The sequence below is a fragment of the Lynx rufus genome, unplaced genomic scaffold (genome assembly GCF_022079265.1).
Source record: "Lynx rufus isolate CCGP_SWC_20201006 ecotype Redwood Valley unplaced genomic scaffold, mLynRuf1.p SCAF_4, whole genome shotgun sequence".
NCBI lineage: Eukaryota > Metazoa > Chordata > Mammalia > Carnivora > Felidae > Lynx > Lynx rufus.
Window position 1 is genome coordinate 121,309,437 of NW_025814856.1, and position 22,308 is coordinate 121,331,744.

The following is a 22,308-nucleotide window of genomic DNA, read 5'->3' on the forward strand; positions in this document are numbered from 1 at the left end:
CGCAGACCAGCCCGCGGGCTTCCTCAAAGGCAAGCCCATTGCAGCAGAAGTGCCTTTCCGCCTCCTGACAATGGCAGTCCGAGGTCACATCAACTCACTCCCACTCCGCCCCTCAGCACAGGGCAGCAATAGCTTTCAGCATCCTTCCTGGCCCCAACCCCACTGCTTTCTGCACCGTGGGGGCGGGGAGGGCAGTGCTGAATCGGTTCCTAATTCCAGGCTCTGTAGAATTCCAACTCCCTCTGATCTCAGCCAACACATGGCCAGTCTCCCTCTTTTGCTTCCTCTAACCCCTCCTTCTGACGAATTTCTGGCACCCTCATCATCCCACTGTCAGGTTGTCCGGGAAACACCCCTGGGATTTTGCTGAGCAGATTTAGTCCATCGGGGCCTATCCCAGGGCTCTGCCTCCATAGCAAAATGAACCAGAGGGGAATTCTTTCTGAGATTCTGGGGCCAGTTATACACACACACATACTATATATTTTATATGTATATAAATTCTATAATGTGTATATAGTATATATCATGTGTGTGTGTGTGTGTGTGTGTGTATATATATATATATATATATATATACATCATAAGCAGAAAACTGTATAAAAATCCTGTCTTCCTCCCCCCCACCACCAACACCCAGTCCTTCCTTCATTACTGCTACTAGTCTCTTATTTATCTTCCCAGAGACACCAATCCTTTACAAAACTTCTGTTTCTTTCCCTCCCTTCCTCTTTCTCTTATTTGTTTATTTAGTTTCCCTTCCTTTCTTATAAATGAAAGCATAGTGTATTGTTACATGCTTTGCTTTTTTAATTTAACAAAATAGGTATGGGGCGCCGGGGTGGCTCAGCACGTTAAGCGTCCGACTCTAGATTTTGGCTCGGGTCCTGATCTCACGGTTAGATTCCTGGGTTTGAGCTCCGCCTTGGGCTCTGAGCTGATAGCAGAGCCGGCCTGGGATTCTCTCTTTTGCGCGTGTGCGCTCTCTCTCTCAAAATAAATACATAAACTTCCAAAAAAATCGGTACATAGTTTAACATACTTTGTTACATGTGGACTCTCTCTGTCCTCTCAAACAGTGCTCTTCCAAAGATACATAAGGATGTGTCACTCCATCATTTAAAAGTTGCTGAAGGCATAGCAAAAAGATAATTATTCATTCATTTATAGTCATACCACGACTGTAATCACATTTACCTTATAAAATAGTAATCAACATAGAAACGTTAAAATGATAAAGATGAAATTTTACATCCTTCATTTTTAAAAACCGTATTTGATTTTTAGTAGCACAAGTATTTTTACTTTCTAAAATATCACTGCTAATATATTTTTAAATAGGATCAATGTGTTGAATATGCTTTGTCATATTTGAAAAATCTAGGGTCACCCTTTTGTGATACAGCAATTCAAAGTCTGGTTATATGTTCAGTTTACTTTGACACTTGGTTTCAAAGTCCATCAGAGCTGAAGGAGACACTTTACAAATGGAGACACATAGATCCAGATGCAAGAAATGCCTCATTAGATAAACTTTATTAGCTCCCCAAACTCATTTTTCAATCCTACGTATCCTTTATTCAAAGATGTTTGTTGAAATTTTCTTTGATATAAGGTTTTTTTTTCCTTGTAATGTGCCACACAAAGTAAATGGAAACATTTCCAAACATCTGTTTTCAAAACGTTCTTGCCATAGTTTGACTTTCTTTTGAAAAGAAATGACTTTCTCGGGGCGCCTGGGTGGCTCAGTTGGTTGAGCATCCGACTTCGGCTCCGGTCATGATCTCACAGTTCGTGGGTCAAAGCCCAACAATGGAGCCTGCTTCAGATTCTGTGTCTCCCTCTCTCTCTGCCCCTCCCCTGCTCATGCATGACCTCTCTCTCTCTTGTTCTCTCTGTCTCAAAAATAAATAAACATTTAAAAAAATAAAAAAAAAAGAAATGACTTTCTCAGTAATTGTTGATATGTAACTTCTACCATGAAAAGACAGATTGTATGTTTACTCTTTATTGATTTGTGTGTGTGTTGACTTTAAAAAAATCTCTGCTAGACGACATACTAACAATAGCCACTTGCCATGACAGAAGATGACAGCTAGTCTATGACACTTGCCTGTTTGTCAAAGAAAGAATGCACAACTCGTTCCCGGGTCCTACAGCTCTTTAAATACACTGCCATGAGATGACCAGTAGGGCATGAGAGGCCTACCTGGTCATTCCCCATCGAATGGCAAAGCCCTATAAAGATCCCACTCTTTGAAGGCTTTGTTTTTATGAAATAAATCCCATCGATAGTATCATATCAGCATGGAACTTGTAATTGGCAATACGCTGGACCCAGCACCACGAGAAGGTCCCTCACCTCTCCTCCCTATAGCTCCCTCTCTGTGTGGAAGTTGCTCGAAGTAATGGCAGCCATGTGGGACATCAGACCGTCTCATGTTTGGACCAAGAGGGGGCAACTTAATGGATTGTCTTGAATGTCCCACGGAGAGTGTGTACCCCACCCAAAGGTTCTCTTACACAAAGGACTCTCTCCAAGTGAATTCAAAACCTTGTTTTCCTTTAGTCTCTGAACTACTCTTCTCTCCCTTCTTTTAAACTAAAATACCTGCCAGATTTAGTCTCTATAATACTGTACCCTCAGGGGAGTTGGCTCGGGTTGCTCTGGGAAGACCTGGCAGGTCGTCCCCCAGTACTCCCCACTATCCTATGCTTGGGGCAGGGAGACACTAAAAATGACTGCACCTACAACTTCTATTTATTGAGCTATTATTTTGTGTTGGTCCCTCTGCTGTTCTAGAAATGCTGTCGATTCTCTTTGTTCACTCTAGTTATCTTCTATAACATCTCCCCAAATACTGAAATTACAAATTCAAATACTGAATTAGTGATTTCTAAATCATTGATCCAGGGGGACATACAGGATGTGGCTCCTACTAGCCTCTGGTCACATTTCTGTCAACCAATTAATCCACAACCTTGTTTTACGTGTGTTTCTGTTGAAAGAAACCTCATAAAATAGATATTCTTGCTTGATTAATATTGAACTCATGGCCAACAGCACTATAACTCATGACTGAATGAAGAATACCTAACAGATGTACTTTCTCCACAAGGCGCACGCACCACAGCCTTCCTGCACCGAGGGAACACTACACGGTATTTCAGTACTGTGTGTAGGAACCCTTTTGAATGGCAAAAGCACCAACAAAAAGCACAAAAGTGCAAAAAAAAAAAAACAAGGAAAACAAAAAACACATGGCACTGAATAGACTACAAAAAGAACACCTGTTTGGCCGCAGCTGAGAACATGCACGTTGGGCAACTCAAATTGTTCATCGCTTGGTACGTGTTCGTGAATGACCACAAAAGTGAGCAACTATTGGTTTTGGGGTTACAGATACATTTTAGTGAACAGGTCATACGAACGTGGCATCTATGAATAATGAAGATTCACTATATCATCTCATGGTACCCTTGTGAAATGGACACTAGTACAATGACGTGTGAACTGAAAGGAACCTCAGCAATCTCTTCGGGCTGCCTCCTTTGGGACTTGGCAAAGCGACGACAGTGAGGTGACATACCCAGAAATGTCCACTGTAGGTGTGACACGCATGGCACTTTCCCAGCCACGGTTGGTACCTTTTCCACTGCATATTTTTGGGACCAAATGCAACAATGTAAATGGCAGGTGGGGCCACATGCAAAACTCTAGTTTATTCTCTGCAATAATTAAAATCTGTTTTTGATCAGAATGTTTGATTTGACGACTCCTCCTACATGGGCACAAGGAAATATATATATATATTTTTAATTTTTTTTAATGTTTATTTCTGACAGAGAGACAGAGCATGAGTGGGGGAGGGGCAGAGAGAGACACACACACACACACAGAATCCAAAGCAGGCTCCAGGCTCTGAGCTGTCAGCACAGAGCCCGACGCGGGGCTCAAACTCACAGACCTTGAGATCATGACCTGAGCTGAAGCTGGACGCTCAACTGACTGAGCCACCCAGGCGCCCCGGAAATATATCTATTAAAAAAAAAAAAAAGGAAGATCACGAACCTGAATGAAATCAGGCACAAAATGAGAAGTTGAAAAGACCCAAAATATTTGCAGCAAGAATGAGTTTTGACTTTTTAAATTCAGTTCTCCAGTGAGCCAATTCATAAATGGGTAATATGAGAGGGAAATGATGTTGAAAAAGCCAAACATGCTGTAGAAAATTAGAGATGAGAGCACATGATGCATAAATAGGAGAGATGTGCCAAGACGGGATATTTTAGCTGGAAAATTACTAATGTGTGCATATTTATAAATGTATATATTTTGATGCCAGAGTATCTCAAATTTTTTTGAGATTCCAACAATTACACAAAATTAGTTCGTTCTCTATTTGGCTCCAAGAAGCACAGAATTTAAAATCCAAATTGAAAACGGCTCATAACTAATGCGGCCTGCAGGCTGTTTGGTAAATGGGTACACTTGAACCAACAAACTAAAAAACCCCAAAAAGCAAAAAAAAAAAAAAAAAAAGAAAAGAAAAGACACAGATTCAGTGTGTCCTTTGAATATGATCCTCTACGTATTGCCAGTTGGTGCATTGTAACTTTTATATGTAAAATTTCTATTTCAAAGAATTCCAAGCTACCTTTCTTGCTAAGACTGTCCACATTCCAAAGTCTTGTCCACCACCATCATGATGGCACCCATTCCTTTGGAGTGATAATGAGATGCTCTTACCCAATACTACTTCTGAAATACTTCCAGGTACATACCTGAAGTAACAAACTCTATTGTTACTTACAGAACAAAATGTTGTGACAACTTTACTCCCCTACTGCACTTTGCACACACTCTTAGAAGGAATTTAAAATTCCTATTCAAGACCTCTGCCTTCCGTTTATCTGTTTCCATCTGAAACAGTGTCTCTGAATCCATTCTTCCCATCCTTTCAGTCACAAGATACCATTCCTAATCATGGGTAGCATTTTCTTTAAAAAATTTTTTTTGGTTTATTTTTGAGAGACAGAGAGACAGAGACAGAGACAGAGACAGACAGAGACACAGCGTGAGCAGGGGGAGGGCAGAGAGAGACAGAGAGATACAGAATCTGAAGCAGACTCCAGGTTCTGAGCTGTCAGCACAGAGCCCGACGCGGGGCTTGAACTCACAGACCGCAAGATCATGACCTGAGCAGAGGTCAGATGCTTAACCGACCGAGCCACCCAGGCGCCCCCGCATAGCATTTTCTTACAGTTAATTTTATAATGAGCCATCTCTCACCCAAAACAGAACCTTACTTGTTTCAAGGATAATTTTTATTGATGAGAAACATTTTAAGGCTATAAAAAGCTATAAAAAGGTACTTTTCTTATTTATACGACATTTTCAGGTTTGGAAGTTTTCTTCTCAAAGATTAAGTCCCCTGACTTTTTTTTTTTTTTTTTTTTAGGACAGCAGCTTATCCATCAATAAGGATCCCATCCTCTCTCGAAAACAAATCGATTGATCATGTCAAAAGATCTCAGCGGCTGGTCGTAGGGTAAAATGTGCCCTCCACCTCGAACAATTACCTTGGAGAAGAAAAGTAAAAGGTCAAAAAAAAGTTAGAGAAATGGATGTTCTACATGAAGGGAAAATTTTAGTTCAGATTAAATGTAAAGCTTACATGAAATATGGAACATATTCTATCAATCCAGGCCCTTGGGGCATGCTGATTGTCTTAGATTTGATAGCTTTCATAACAGGTACGTTAAGGTAGGATAAGGTCTACAAGTGTGTGGTTAGCTACTTTAATTTTTTTTTTTTTACATTTTTATTTTATTTTTGAGAAACAGAGTGAGACGAAGCATGAGCGGGGGAGGGGCAGAGAGAGAAGGAGACAGAATCTGAAGCAGGCTCCAGGCTCTGAGCAAGCAGTCAGCACAGAGCCTGATGCGGGGCCCGAACCCACAAACTGTGAGATCGTGACCTGAGCCGAAGTCGGACGCTCAACCGACTGAGCCACCCAGGCGCCCCGCGGTTAGCTACTTTAACACAAAGTTGTGTTCATCTTTCACATGCATGAAGCGTGAGAATTGTCTTTCTCCTCTTGGGAGGGAGCCATCTGCTGTCCCATGGTCGGTTATTCTTACCTGGTGAGGACTAGCCCGGGGCCAGGTCGGTCCACAACCAGCTGGAGGGATGCACCTAATTCCCCCCCTTCAGTCCACTGACCCATGTGGCCCTCACCCTGCGCTCTCTACCTGGCATCTCAAGCGTTTGCCATTAATACAGGGGATATTTGGATTCTCCAAAAAATTAAAACGACAATAAATGGAAGTCTTTGACACCTGAAATGTTAAAAGGCCATCTTTTTGAGTAGCACAGAGTACTACTTTCCCCCCCACCTTTTATTGTGAAAACTATTCAAACATACAGCACATCTGAAAGAATTTCATAGACTTACCACTTAGGTTCTCTCGGTAACGCCCACGGAACTCATTTCCTCACTGTCCATCTATTAATCCATCTTATCTTTTTTGACAGTTTTAAAGTAAAATGCAGGCATCAGTACACTTCCTCCAGATTTTATGTAAAATTACCACACCCTGAAATGCACTTGTGTTTAATACGGACTCACTGAGTTTGGATGGCACGGTTACCTGTGTCACCTAACAAGATGTAGAACGCATTCTTTTTTTTTTTTTAATGTTTTTATTTATTTTTGAGACAAAGAGAGACAGAGCGTGAGCAGGGGAGGAACAGAGAGACAAGGAGACACAGAATCTGAAGGAGGCTCCAGGCTCCGAGCTGTCAGCCCAGAGCCCGCCGCGGGGCTCGAACTCACGGACCGCGAGATCGTGACCTGAGCTGAAGTCGGACGCCCAAACGACGGAGCCACCCAGGCGCCCCGATGTACAACACATTCTTAAACACCTATAGTTAAGGTGAATTCAGACCCTAGTGCTAGGTGCCATACTAATTTAAGAAAGGGGTGGGGTCAGGGTGGGGGTACTGGTCTTTGTACTCAGAAAGACTGTAGGCTCAGCAGCAAGTGCCCCAAGTAGAGGACCAGGAGAGGCCTTCATGATTCAGTACCAAAAGGGAAAGAACTGACAGTGGGTGTTGGCAGGCCTCCTGCATGGGGGAGTCATTGTAGCCTGAGATGTTCTATGGCACATGTGGCAACCGGCCAGCGGCCAGCAGTGGATGGAGTGAGGGATCCCATTCAGCGCGTTCTAGCTGCTAAGTCACAATCGGCAAGTAAGGACCACTTTGAAGAGGCCCTTCATAGCGTGTTTTACCTGTCTCAATAAGAAGGGAACGGAGGCAGAAAAAGAGTACAGATATATTTCTGTAGCGCATTTATTATATTACAAATCCACCCCCAGCCCCCAGCATCTTACAACCTTGCCATGCGGCCAGTGGGGTCAACATCAGTAGATGAGTTTTGCTTTGCAGCTCACAGCTAGCCCAGGTGTGCAGAGAGATGGTAGAGATCACCATTCACACCAGCCTCGGTGACAGAGTGACACGGAGCTCTTCGGAGGCTTGCCCAAGTCACACAATCGTAACTGAGAGAACAAGCTAGAACCTGGCTTCTGATGCAGACACCAGCGTTTTTATTCAAGTCGCGGTATTTGTACAATCATTCTTCACATTTGAGCCAAACTTTGCAGCTTAGTCACAGAACACTTCACCCATCTCTCAACAGCCCTCTGAGGCAGGTAAGGGAAGCAGACCGCCATTACAGACGTGAGCTAGGACTTAACCCTCACATGCGATTGGAAACACCTGCCTCATGCACCATTCCATCAATGGCCGTTTGTCCCTTGCTCCAATGACAGTGGAGCCCATCTACCATTTGTGTTCAAGCTTGCATCTGGGAACCCAACATGTCTTGCTTCGTCACAGACTGAAAGTAAACATACGTGTGACATGAGTCCCTGTAGGTGACTCTGGAGGAAAACTTTTGCTGCCCCCACAATCCCAGGCTAGAATTCTCTCCTGTAGATTCCCATCCAAATCTCCAGCCTTGGCAGAAATCTGATGAGTGATTTTGTGCCACTTCAGCTCAGCTGAGGACACTTAAGAAAGTCATGTTTGTGACAAAACCCAGCTGCTGCTTCGACTGGAAAAGAATTTGGCAGCAATGGTCCGGAACGGTGGTATGCTGAATCCAAGAGCTAAAAGGTCAGTCTGCCTCCAGGACCAGAGCTGCAGCTAAATGGGGGGGGAGCCTTTATGGCGTGGCTTGGAGTCAGTGTGCAGGAGCAAGACTTGAGGCACAGCAAGCTGTGTGACACTGGACAAGTAATTTACCTGCTCTGAGCCTCAGTTTCCTTAACTGTACAAGAGAGAAGAAAGTATTACCTCTTGGGATAGTTGGGAATTACGTGAGAAATTAATGGAGTAATGTTCATGGAACACTTAGCACGGTGTCTGGACTGGGATGGAACTCAATAAATATTAGCCATTGTCATTATTTTTCCAATGGTCCTCCCTATTCAAAAGCCAAGATCAAAATGCTTGTATCAAACTACCCTAAAGCCTTGTATTCCTACACTAGCATCAAGAAATCTGGGTTTGAGGGGGTTGCTGAAAACAGTGGCTCTCAAACGTGACTGTGCCCCAAGATGCTTGAGCTTCTTAAGACAGATTGCTGAGCCCCAACCCTTAGACTTTCCAGCTCTGAAGGTCCAGGGCAGGGCCTGACGCTTCTAACAGTTCCAAGGTAATGCTGATGCCGTTGGTCCAAAGACTACTCTTTGAGAACCACTGTTTAGAAAACCTTTTACAATTCTGTGGCAAACCGGGCAATTCTCTATTTATATCAATAGAGAACGCAAACAGAAATTAACACCTAGTCATGATCTCATCTTAGTGTATTTCTTCCTCATCATCTGCCCTCTTGGTATTTACACACACATACACACACACACACACACGTGCATGTGCGCACACACACACACACACACACGCACACACTTCCATGACCATGATAATCAAGTGGTGAAGAAGAGATTGGGTTGGGTGTTAACAATTCTTATTCTCAGTAACCTGCATGGCCCTCCAGCCCAGGACCAAATCACATCATAAACGGTGCCATGAAGATTGGAAGGAAAAACTCATTTAGGAACAAGGTCGTTTTCGCATGTCACAAAATTTTCAAAGTATATTCCCTAGCAGATTAATATAGAGCATTTTACTGATGTTAACTTCAAAAATAAATTTACGAGTGCCAGAAAAAACCCAAAAGATAAATTTTTGAGTGCCGAAAAAAATCACTCTGTTGTTTATAGCCAAGCTGCTCACCACTCACAAATCAAGGGCACAAACCACGCCACGGTTTTTAGAGGTGTGTAACAAAATGCGACAGGGCCATGATTCCATATTTAAATGCGACAAGATTAATCCCAAGGCTCCCTGGGTAGAATTGGTCTCAGCAACAGAAACTGCGTATGTTGGGTGTTTCCACACGAGAGCTGAAACCTCTAAACTCATGTACTCCAGATGTTCCAGGGGGTCACAAATGTGTCATGAATCTTAAAAGGGTTATGCAAACACTTTCAAGCTTCATTCCACTTTAATTTTTAGAGAAGGATATAATTCTCCCTGGAACCAGAAACATGGACCTGGCTGTAAAGGTTTCCCGGTTGTGCTTTTATAGGCGACAAGATATAGTGGGAAATTCACACTGGGAGTGTTGATGTGGGTGTATCAGGGGAGACTTCGTGGGAGCCTTGGAGGAGCAGGTATCTGGACAGACGATGCTGGCTGGGGTGGGGGAGGGACCACACCCAGAGGAAACTGCCCTTGCAAACACAGAGGAGTGCGAAAGTGCACAGACACCCCACAGCCCACGAGCAGTTCTGCACATGAAGGGTTAGAGGGGAAAGAGAAGGGAGAGTTGAACAAATACTAGTGAGACCATGTGATGCCCCATATGATGTGCCGCTAGGCGGGGTGGGGAAGATGGCTTGTGTGGTAAAATACACATAACATAAAATCACCGTCCTAACCATTTTTAATTTTTTTTTAACACTTACTTATTATTGGGAGACAGAGCATGAGCATGGGAGGGGCAGAGAGAGAGGGAGACACAGAATCCGAAGCAGGTTCCAGGCTCTGAGCTGTCAGTACAGAGCCCGACGCAGGGCTCGGGCTCACAAACCACAAGATCATGACCTGAGCTGAGGTCTGACACCCAACCAACGGAGCCACCCAGGCGCCCCACCCTTCTAACCATTTTTAAATGGACAGTAGCATTTAGTGCATTCACAATGTTGTGCAACCGTCACCACTATCTTGTTGCAGGATGTTTTCATCACCCCAAAGGGAACCTGATATCCATTAGCTATCTCTTCCCATTCTCCTCTCCCTGCCAGCCCCTGGCAATCACTAGGCTGCCTTCTGTCTCTATGGAGTTGCCTCTTCTGGACATGTCTTAAAGGGTTTAAAGCATGGTAGTGAGTGATATGCTCAGATTTGCATTATAGAAAGATGACTTCTTGTGTATTGAGGGGGCTGATTTAGAAGGAAATGATACTGAGGCAGGGAGGCAAATTTGGAGACCAGCTGTCCAGGTGAGAGAGGATGTGGGCACACGGGAGAAATGGGGAGGAGGGGAAGGAGAAGAGGAATGTCGGGCTGGAACCAACAAAATCAGTGACTAATCAGACATAAAGGTAAAGTGAAAGCATCCCCCAGCACATACACACATCGCCCCATTTCAGGCTTCTGTCCCAGCTTTGCAAGGGAAGATGCTATTAACCAAGAAAGAAGAAAAAGAGGTGAGTTTGGGAAGCAAGCAATGTGGGATAGATTTATAAATCTCTTTTTTCACTACAGGACGATGCAAACCTGGAAGAGAATCTTGCTTGTTATGGTTTCTGATTTATACTAGAGTTGTTTTATTATTTTTACCTTATTTCATATTTACAAAATCTTAACCTTTTCGTTTGCAGACCATAACCATGAGCAGAAATGGAATAAATAGGCCCTGAAAGAAAAAAATATACTAAAAACAAAAGGTACTTGGGAATGAGAATAAAAAAACAAGCCACAGCTTGTTATCAAACCAACAACGATAACCCTTCCCCTAAAAAAAAGAAAAAAAAAAAAAGCAGAGGTCAAAGTTAAGAGCTGCTCCCAAAACACTCCGGGAAAACTTGAGATTTACCAGTGTACATGTCTAGTGTAGCAATGGATTATTGAACACAACGGGGAAAGGTGCTTTAGCTGACCGAAATGTAGCCATCACAATGGAATACATCCTTGTACCCAGTACATAGCTTTGATGCTATTGACAGTTCCCTAAGGGCCTCCTAGATATACCATCTCACTTAATCAGTTACAACAATATCACAATTTAGGATTTCCACTTAAAAAAATTTTTTTTAATGTTTATTTATTCTTGAGGTGGAAGGAAGGAGCAGAGAGAAGGAGAAGACACAGAATCCAAAGCAGGGTCCAGGCTCCAAGCTGTCAGCACAGAGCCCGACACGGGGCTCAAACCCACAAGCCGTGAAATCATGACCTGAGCCGAAGTCAGATGCTTAACCGACTGAGCCACCCAGGCGCCCCAAGATGTCCACTCTTGACCATGATGCAATAGCATGTGTCAAACCAACCCCACCCCACAAGAACACCAAAAGCCGAATTAAAAAGAAACGAACGCTGGGGCGCCTGGGTGGCTCAGTCGGTTAAGTGTCCGACTTCAGCTCAGGTCATGATCTCACAGTTCGTGGATTCAAGCCCCGCGTCGGGCTCTGTGCTGACAGCTCAGAGCCTGGAGCCTGTCTTCGGATTCTGTGTCTCCCTCTCTGTCTCTGTCCCTCCCGTTGTTTCTCTCTCTCTTAAAAATAAATAAAACATTAAAAAAAAAGTTAAAAAAAAAACAAAACAAAAACAAAACAAAAACGCTGTTTGAAAAGTATCAGAAAGCAACGAGGGCTTGAGAGGCCAAGACCATGGAGAAAAGAGAATCGCAGAGAAGTGAACCTAACATTTTGTGCTGCTTTTCTCTCTGAGAAACTCACCAATGCCTTAGCTTCTCTTGCCAAGAAGCCAAAAAAAAAAAAAAAAAAAAAAGTGACAGATAAAAGGATGAAAAGCGAAGCAAGGCTTAGGGTGTCTGGGAGACCAAAAAATAGAAAGAAAGAAAACCCCAAAGAAACAAAAGATGCGATTTGAAATTGCAGGCTTGTCATGGAGGTGAACATCACAGGCTTTCTGTTAGACCCATCAAAGACAAGGTTAGCCCTCCAAAACCTGAACTCTAGCACCCACTCACCATGTGAGCCCCTGACTGAAGCCAGATGATCCGCCCCTATACTAACTGGCTTTCAGAAAAAAAAAAAAAAAAAAAAAGCCTTTTTTGAAGAAAGATAACATCATTTTTCGTACATTTTGTCCAGCATTCAAGAAAACGTAGTAGGAATGCCAAAAGATGAGATCAAAGGTCCAGAGACCAAGGGAAAAAGCAGACAACAGAAAGAGACCACAGGGATCCAGATACTGGAGCTGTCAGGGATAGATTTTAAAATAACCATGACCGGGGCGCCTGGGTGGCGCAGTCGGTTAAGCGTCCGACTTCAGCCAGGTCACGATCTCGCGGTCCGTGAGTTCGAGCCCTGCGTCGGGCTCTGTGCTGATGGCTCGGAGCCTGGAGCCTGTTTCCGATTCTGTGTCTCCCTCTCTCTCTGCCCCTCCCCCGTTCATGCTCTGTCTCTCTCTGTCCCAAAAATAAATAAACGTTGAAAAAAAAATTAAAAATAAAATAAAATAAAATAAAATAACCATGACCAAATTATTTAAGAAGTTATGGAAAACACGGAGAAAAGAAAAAAAAAAAAAGACACGAGATGACAAAATATTTAACTGTGTTTAACTGGAGTCCTGGAACAAGAAGAGAAGGAAGGAACAGTACAAAAGAAATAGTAAAGTTTAGAGACCGCGAGTAAAAAACTCTCCAAAATTGGCAAAAGTCAAGACGCCACAGCTTTGAGGAGCTCTATGAAACTACGTGGGAAAAATCCGAAGAAAACTGACCACATCTGGGCACACAACGGTAAACTGTTAACACCAAAGACAGAGAGAAAATCTTTAAAGTTGCCAGAAAAAGAAATCGCACTTCCAATAACTTCAAAGAAACAAGAAAGCTGACTAGTTAACGGAAACAATGGGAGCTAGAAGACTGTGAAATCCTATCTTTCAAGTTTGAAAAGAAAACAGCTACAACCTAGAATGTCCATGTAAATGACCGCATACAGATATTTTCAAGGAAAGAAGAAACTGGAGAAAGGTCTTGCCGGCAGGTGTGTAAAGAAAGGCTTGAAGATTGTTCTTCAGACAGAAGGGTAATGGTCCCTAATGGAAACATGCAAACACGGAGGAGAATGAAAAGCAACTGAGAATCTACATGTGTACCTAAAAATAAATGGATGGCAATAATAATAATGTCTGGTGGAGTACAAACCACATAGACGTTAAAAAAAAAACAAAACAAAAAAGACAACAGTTGCACAAAAGGTGGCACAGAGTTAAGGTATTTTCAGGTATTTGCATATCTGGCAAATGATAAATGCACTGATTCAAAGCCAACTTTCTGTTTGTTTGTTTTTTTTAATTATTTATTTATTTATTTATTTATTTATTATTTATTTTAATGTTTTATTTATTTTTGAGAGAGAGAGAGAGACAGAGCGTGAACAGGGAAGGGGCAGAGAGAGAGGGAGACACAGACTTTGAAGCAGGCTCCAGGCTCTGAGCTGTCAGCACAGAGCCCGATGCAGGGCTCAACTCACAAACCGCGAGATCATGATCTGAGCCGAAGTCAGACACTTAACTGACTAAGCCCCTTTGTTATTATTTTTTTTTAATTTAAATCCAAGTTAGTTAACATCCACTGTAATAACTGTCTCAGGAATAGAATTTAGTAAACACCCAGTGCTCATCTCCAAAGTGCCCTCATTAATACCCATCACCTATCTAGCCCATCACACTACCCAGCTCCCCTCCAGCAACCCTCAGTTTGTTCTCTGTATTTAAGAGTCTCTTATGGTTTGCCTCCATCTCTGTTTTTATCTTATTTTTCCTTCCCTTCCCCTACGTTCATCTGTTTTGTTTTTGAAAGACCACACGTGAGTGAAATCATATGATATCAAAGTCAACTTTCTTAAATCCGCACGTGTGTTGTAATCTCTAAGGACATGGTCAAAGGATGGATAATATCCCTACATTTATTGCAGCATTATCTACAATAGCCAAGTGATGGAAATAGCTCAAGTGTCCATCGACAGACGAATGGATAAAGAAGATGTGGTATATATATGCAGTGGAATATTACTCAGCCATGAAGAAAGAATGAAATTTTGCCATTTGCAATGACATGGAGGGAGCTAGAGACTATAATGTTAAAGTAAAATAAGTTAGAGAAAGACAAATACCATACGATTTCACTCATATACGGAATTTAGGAAACAAAACATATGAACAAAGAAAAAAGAGAGAGAGAGAGAGAAACCAAGAAAGAGACTCTTAACTATAGAAAACAAACTGATGGTAACAGAGGGGACATGGGTGGGGGGATGGGTGAAATAGGTGAAAGGGATTAAAAGTACACTTCTCATGATGAGCTCTGAGTGATGGATAGAATTGTTGAATCATTATATTGTACACCTGAAGCTAATATAATATTATACGTTAACTATACTAGAATTAAAATTTAAAAACTAACACAAAATAAAATTAAAGGAGAGATGATAAAACAATGTATTATTAACAAGGTAATAGTGGTTTTTAAAAAAAGACATTTTGTCTCCAAAGGAAAAGACAAGATAGAAGGATGAGAATAAATGGCAGAGACCTTTCTGTGTAACATGAAAAACAGACTCCTGACAATCAGGGAGCCTTTAAATGAGTAGAAATCTGGTGATCAAGTCCTACCCCCCCATCTTTTTAGAGAGGCACAAAATGAATGCCTCAGAGATGAAGGCCCTTCAATCACATCTCTTAGCCTAATCTCACCAGATCAAATCAGTTAGATGTTTCAATGTGCTATGAATGTCTCTGATTAAAAAAAAAAAAGTCATGAAAATTCTCTTTAAATCAGCTCCAAGAATTTCTATGTTAATTTCAGCAATGTTGGTATGGAGGACTAAGGTTAGAACCTTCTCCCCCTTGATCATTTTTGTCAGTGGAAAACTAAAGCACAGGACAGTGTCGTAGGAAGCAATTCGGCTTAGTGGTCAAAAGCATGAACTCAGGATTCAGCAGATCTGGAGTTGAGTCCAGCCCCTTGACTTTGGCACGGGGACTTAACTGCTTCAATTTTCTCATGTGTAAAAATGAAGGTAAAAATTAGGGTGACCAGTGGTCCCAGTCTGCCCCGACCTGAGGGATTCCTGGGAATATGGGATCTTCAAACTGTTAAAGTTGGAAAAGGGTCAGGCAAACTAGGATAGTTTCTTACTCTAAGAATATCTAACTTTTTGTACGGATTCAAAGAGATGCATATTAAACATTGCACAGCACTCAGTTGGTAAATACATAGTAAGCTTGTACCGTGTGCCGTACAGACATATATCAACACTCAAGCAATGGTCATCAGACTATTATCTCCTTTTTTATCGTCAGAGGAGTATGTTTTCCCTTTAAGAGTGGAGTAAGATCAGAAGTTACAACGCTAATAAATATAAAATGTAGTACTATACTTGTTCAGAAGAAGAATTATATTGTTCAGGAGGGAGAAAAATTCTCTTCCAGGCTTTCTTTATTTCCATGCTATGAATCCTTCCTTCCCACGGGAAAGGTCCCAATTAAAGTAAGAAAGCAGATTGAATGTGAGCTCAAACTTCTGTCAATATGCTTGACTTAACTGTCTAGAGTGAATTTTATCCCTTAAACCTGCCAACATCATGATCCGTCCCATCCTTTCCTTCCACCCCCTTTTACCACTTGCAATGCCAAACACCCTCTTCTCCCCACATAGAAATGTCAAGCAAGCAAGGCCTCACTTGTCTTAGCAGAATGGCAAAAAGCCATTCTGTCTGTTTTTATCCCCTTTGAAGAACTCACTTTACAACCTAGGATTTGATGCAGTTAAAAAAAGCAATCGAAACTTCACTTCCTCCATGTCCAGTTTTATATGTGAAATCCACAAGAGGGTAAAGAGCACAAAATCCAGTTCATTAATTACTCGTACTCAATATCTAGCTTTATGATCTGTTTGTAGTTTTCTTTGGGAGGAGAGAAGGGGGGAGCCAGGGAGCAGAGGGCAGACGTTACGGCAGCAAATGCTCTCTGCTGGGGGTGTATCGAGTACGTAGAGCCCGACTCGCTGCCTTCTGGGGAACAGGGAGACAAGAGCCAGCCAGCCCGCTAAAGGTTGACCTCCTACAAACATCAGTGCAGGGAGGCTCTAGCATTGTGTGCTGGAGCTCTGGCACTGGCTCAGGACAGCCGATTGTGTCTACTGCCGCCCAACTCCACGTTCAGTGGTATTATGTTGGTAGCCTGAAATCAACCACAGTGGAATATTTACACCGCGAAAATGGGCAAACACTACAGATCAACGTCTCCCCCCTCTCCCAAGCCAGTTTACCTTCCGACCACTGGTTCTCTGACATCTTGGCTCTCCTGGGGAAAGACGAAACATTAGAGCATTCTTTCTCTGTCCCAAAATAAATAAAAGAAATATCTACTCAAATCAATAAATTATAAGGTCTAAAACGTCTCTGAGATCTTGGCTTAGGAAATCAGATGGGCAGGGTTTCAAATATTTGCAGAAAGATGAGAAGGTCCTGCTGCCTGCTTCCAGTCCTGCCTACCCCCACTGAGTTCTGGTATAATAGGCAATAAGAGTTGCAAGACCACACCACAGCATTCATGGATGCTTCTGTTTGTAGCAGAGCCCTTGCAACACCCCAAAGCTGGTCCGTTTGGGACAACTACTGACTCGAAAGGGTACCTAGATTCCACTGTGCTCCTGACCCACAGCCTAAGGGGACCCCAGACCCAAAAATGTCCCCAGGAATTGAGGATATGGGACACGCCAATGATCACAACATTTTCATGATGTTATTGGTTGAAATAAAATAAGGCACATGGTTTTCACTAGCAAAGCAAAGACTGTCCAAGGCACAGGTAGTGCCTTTGGTCCAGTTGATGATGTGGCGGTTTCTTAACACAACTTTATTTCATTCTTGCCCTTTTCTCGGCCCCACTCCACCCTCCACCTTGTTTATTTTTTGGCTCTGTTTAACATTTCCACAAGCAATTTTGTGGATCTGGTTACACTTCAAATTGAAACACAAAATGTTGCCATTTAAAAAGCAACCCCAGTTCCCTTTGTTCCTCAAATATCATTAAGTTTTAAAACCTATTCTCCATGTGTGGATAATACTTTAAACGTTAGTCTTCTTAGTATTTATTCACTTCTCATAATGAAATGGTTCTCTGTTAAATTTCAATAGATATTAAAAACCACTCAACAGCTAAGAGAAAATTATGCATCATTGCCTAGCTGTTATACCTCAGTAAATAGATTTGCTACCCAATTTATATTTTAAATAATACAATAAATTAGCTCCCTGAGTATTAACTAACTGCATATTTGGGTAGCTTAATTTAGAAGCATTCTTTTTATGCTAATCAGCCCTCTCTAATGAAATAGAACCACATGAACTAAGATGACTCTTGGCAAATAATCAGAGTAAAATTGGGAGTCGCTATTGTTTATTATTTCCTTTGTTTTCAGGAAGCAAGCTGTGTGGTTTTTTTGTTTTTCTTTTTTTTTTTAGGAAAAAAAAACCCAAACACCAAAACCTCAATTTTTTTAAAGGACAGGACATTCTAGTCAGCCACTGAGATAATGAAACTTCTCCAACTCCTCCCATACGTTTATTTCCCAGAATATTTCTCCTTTCTTCTCCTGTGTAACACAGAAAGGAAATCGTCTTCAGCTGACATGAACAGGGCTTCCTTTCGTTTGAAGGGAATTGCTTTGAACCATTCATGATCTTAGCACACCTAGTCTATTTCCTAGAAGACACTTCGGTACATGCAATTGGTAAGCAACCACAGCACTCCTTGAGAATTGCATTTTACACACACACACACACACACACACACACACACAAACACGAATGGGCGTGAATATAAGGTAGGGGGCAGTTTGATTTTCATTCACTGGACATTTACTGGGTGCTGGGAACGGTGCTAAGGGGTTTGCTACAGAGATAAATGATATCGTATTCTTGTCTTCAAGGAGCTCAGTGTCAAGGAGGGGAGAAAGGCAATTAAGGAGGTAAACTGAAGAGAAACCCCAGTGAGGTACATGCACTAGAAGATGTACATAGAGATGTAGAGCAGGAGGTATTCTGGGAGAAGGAGGGCTTCCTAGAGGTCAATTTATTTATTTATTTACTTATTTATTTGTAATCTCTATGTTCGAATGGGGCTCAAACTCATGACAAGATCAAGAGTGGCATACTCTACTGACCGAGCCCCCTAGAGGTAGTTCTCATCCCTGAAAGGCAAATGGGGGTTTTCTGGGCAGCCAGAGGAACAGAAAGGGCCTTTCCATGGGGATTGCTGACTAATAAAACAGCAAGGTGGGTCTGGGGAATTATAAGGTGTTTTGTTTCGTTCTTTAGGATTCTAATGGAGAAGGAGGGAGGGTGAGAATTCAGGTGGGGGGAAGAAAGCCCAGGCCAGACTAACCTCTTTACTACTCTATGGAGAGACTTCAGGCTTTATTCTACAGGTAGCGGGGATTCCGTGAGGAGGTTTGAATAAGGGAAAACGTGATCAGACTGGCATTTGGAAAAAGCACTGAGAGAGGAGTAGAGTGGAGAGAAGGACCACTCTAGCTGGAAGACCAGCTATTGTCAAAGGAAAAAAAAAATTTAAACCACAACTTAAAACACAGAGTGTTCTTGAATAGCATCTTCTAAAGCCTGTGCCTTTTCTTAAAACACCACAAAGCAAACACAGTTTCGTTTTCGAATATATAAAGTAAGGGAACCATCTTTTTAAAAATGTGCCCAAAAGGCTATACGGTTTTTTTGTGTGTGTGTGTGTGTGTGTGTTATATAAAATCAGTGTCTTTCTCGTTAAATAGTTCTTTGTGGTTTCTGTGTCAAGCACTAGGACATGAATCAAGTCAGGCTGCTGAGAGGGATCTATAAAGCAGATGTGGCGAATGCTAGTAATATTTACCAATTACTAGTCTTCTTAATTTTCTGGCAAGACACATAGCAAAGCAACTGGCTAAGTCACTTCACCTCCTTCTTGTCTCAGTGGGAAAGTAATGGAAGTGGGGGTATTTTTGATGTGCTGGGAAAAGATTCAGACTCTCCTCCCAATGGTCTAGGTCTTGCCTGCAAATCCATGGCGTACATTAAAATCTGTTTTTTTTTTAATTTATTACACTTTTTTTTTAACGTTTATTTGAGAATGGCTGGGACAGAGCAGGAGCGGGAGAGGGGCAGAGAGAGAAGGAGAGAAGAATCCAAAGCAGGCTCCAGGCTCTGAGCCATCAGTAGGCTCTGAGCTCTGACACAAGGCTTGAACTCACCAGCTGTGAGATCATGACCTGAGCCGAAGTCGGATGCTTAACCGACTGAGCCACCCAGGTGCCCACGTCTACTTTTCTCAGTTGCTTCTTATATTGAGTCACTGCTGGTGAGTTGAAGTGAAAAGGGGCTGAGGAACTTTCTAAAAAAAAAAATTTCTTATTTTTTTTAAGCTGGATATTTTGGTAGCCAACCTTAGCCCTGGACATCCAGAGAGAAAAATGCATCCGCCTAACCAGAGCAGTGCCAAGACTTGGACACGATGTGTTCACTTCAGCCTTTCACCATGTGTGGAAGCCTTTCCATTTGATGATAGCCAGAGAAGACGGGAAAGACAGCAAGAGAGAAAGACAAACTGAATGGCAGACGTGAGAAAGGGCATTAAGCCCCCCTTCAACCAAACAAGCCCACAGGAGAGAGGACTAAGAGGAAGTCCAAGAGTTGGTGAGAAAGTGAAATAATCATATCTCTTATACATTACTGGCAAGAATATAATCCGTTTGGAAAACAGTTTGGCGTTATCTGAGGAAGCTGGAGATGCTCAAACCCTGTGAACTCATCAGTGCCACTTCTAGGCATTATTCTTAGAAAGAAGCTCTTGCACACAGGCACAAGGACATATGTTCAAGAACGTTCACAGCAGCAATGTTTGTAGTAGCAGAAAAACTGGCAACGACCCATGTGTCCAGCAGCAGAGGAATGGATGAGTGGTATAATCATGCCGTGGAATACTATGCAGCAATGAAAAAGAAACAAAGCACAACCGAACCTATTGACATGGATGAATCTCAGAAAGCACTGAACAGCATAAGCATGTTATTGCAAAATACATATAGAATAAGTCCTTTTATATAAAATTAAACATGAAAAGAAAAATATTGTTTATGGAGATGCATATCTGTAGTAAAACTTAATTTTTTTATAAAAGGAAAAGGATGGGGTGGGGGTGGTGCCTGGGTGGCTCAGTCGGTTGAGCACCCGACTCTTGATTTCAGCTCAGGTCATGATCTCATAGTTCATGGGTTCGAACCCTGCGTCAGGCTCTGTGTTAGCATGAAGCCTGCTTGGAATTCTTGCTCCCTCTCTCTCTGCCCCTACCCTGCTTGTGCTCTCTCTCTCTCTCTCTCTCTCAAAAATAAACAAATAAGCTTTAAAAATCTAATAAAAAAGGAAACGGATGATAAAATAAAAATCCAGGACAGTGGTTTACCTCCAGAGGCAATGAGGGAAGAGAGTGGGATTGGGGAAGGTAAGTTCTTGGTAATGCTGCATTTCTTAAACTGGCTGGTAAGTACAAAGGTGTTCATTCATCATTATTTTTTTTATCTCACACAAGTGTTATATATACTCTTTGGTTACTATTCAATTTTTAATTTAAAAAAAAGTAAAGCAAAACCACTTACAGATGCTGCCAAAGTCACAAAAAGGAATCTTTAAAAAATTTAACATGTTCTCTGTCATGCTCTTCTCATCTGTCCAACACAGACCTGATGAGATGGGCCATGTGTCTAAAACAGCAAGTGGGGAGGATATAGAGAAGCAATTAAACGGAAACCAAAGCAAAAATGGGAAGTGCCCCTCTGGCGAGCGGCTCTGAGAAGACCGGGCTGGTGCCAGAATCTAAACCTTGGGACTCTGGTTGCCGCAGAAGAAAATAAATATTAGGAACAAAAATAAACACCCACATACTCCAGGCAGGACAGCAGAAGAGCAGAAAGGAGGCCAGATAATTGGAGGTTTTGTTTTGCTAGACATTTTCTCCCTCTTTAAATCTAAATTCCTACAGTCCCCTGCTTCCCTGGTTCCATATGTTAGAGGCTCAGTACAAATGGCACAGGAGAAAGACAAAAACAAAAAGGCTGGACGCTTCATTTCTTGTCAACAGGGATGTTTCAGATTATTGTTGAACTAGAAGGGACTCAATGCTTTAGAAACATCTCGTTACTCAGTGTATTTTTATTTATTATTATTAGACTGCCATGTGGCAAAATGTGGACTATGTCCCCAGCCCCTGTATTTCTTCTACCTCTCACCGAAATTGTTGAGTAAAGTTACAACAGGATACAGCTGCTGTAGTTTCAAGCCTTTCTGATCAATAACATTTAGTTGAGCCTTTAAAACATAGTATCTATTTAGGACCCTATTAGACTGGGAGGAGAGCTTCTTGCCCTGTGAAAACAGATTAATGCTAGGAGAGGCAGTAGGAATATTTATTCCATGCTTACTAGGTGCCAGGTAAGTGTCAAGTGATATATGAAATATATATGAAATATATTCAATATAGTCAAGTGAGATATATACATATATATATATTTCTACACACACACATAGATACACGCATTATCTCATTGAATCCCAGCAACTAATCTTTTCATGAGAGAGAGAGAGAGAGATTAATGTTATCCCCACTTCATTGATGAAGAACCTCTTGGAGAGGTTAAGTAACTTGCCCAAGGTCACACAGATAGTAAGTGGTGGAACAGGGTCTAGAGCTGTATCCAATCTTTTAATCTCTGCACTATGTCACTTGAGTATGGCGATAGCAGTAGTTAGAATTGCCAAGGTCATGAACTTGAAATACACTTCAAGGCTACTTGAGAGCTAAACTCATAACTCATAACTCACTCTCCAAAGGTGGTCTATGGTTGGGGGTGGGGAGGATCTAGAAATTATTCAATAATTCAAATAGTCTAATGCATGGATTCTTAGTCATTTTGTGTCATGTGTCCATGGGTC

General features: G+C 42.0%; 1 protein-coding gene across 1 annotated transcript in view; it reads right to left on the reverse strand.

Annotated features, from left to right (window-relative positions):
- Nucleotides 1-5,478: 5,478 nt before the first annotated feature.
- Nucleotides 5,479-22,308, reverse strand: part of CPVL (carboxypeptidase vitellogenic like) — a 114,247-nt gene continuing 97,417 nt past the window's right edge. Inside the window, exon 13 of the mRNA XM_047096870.1 lies at nt 5,479-5,583. Within this exon, the coding sequence (XP_046952826.1) occupies nt 5,479-5,583 (105 nt within the window). The remainder of the gene's footprint in view (nt 5,584-22,308) is intronic.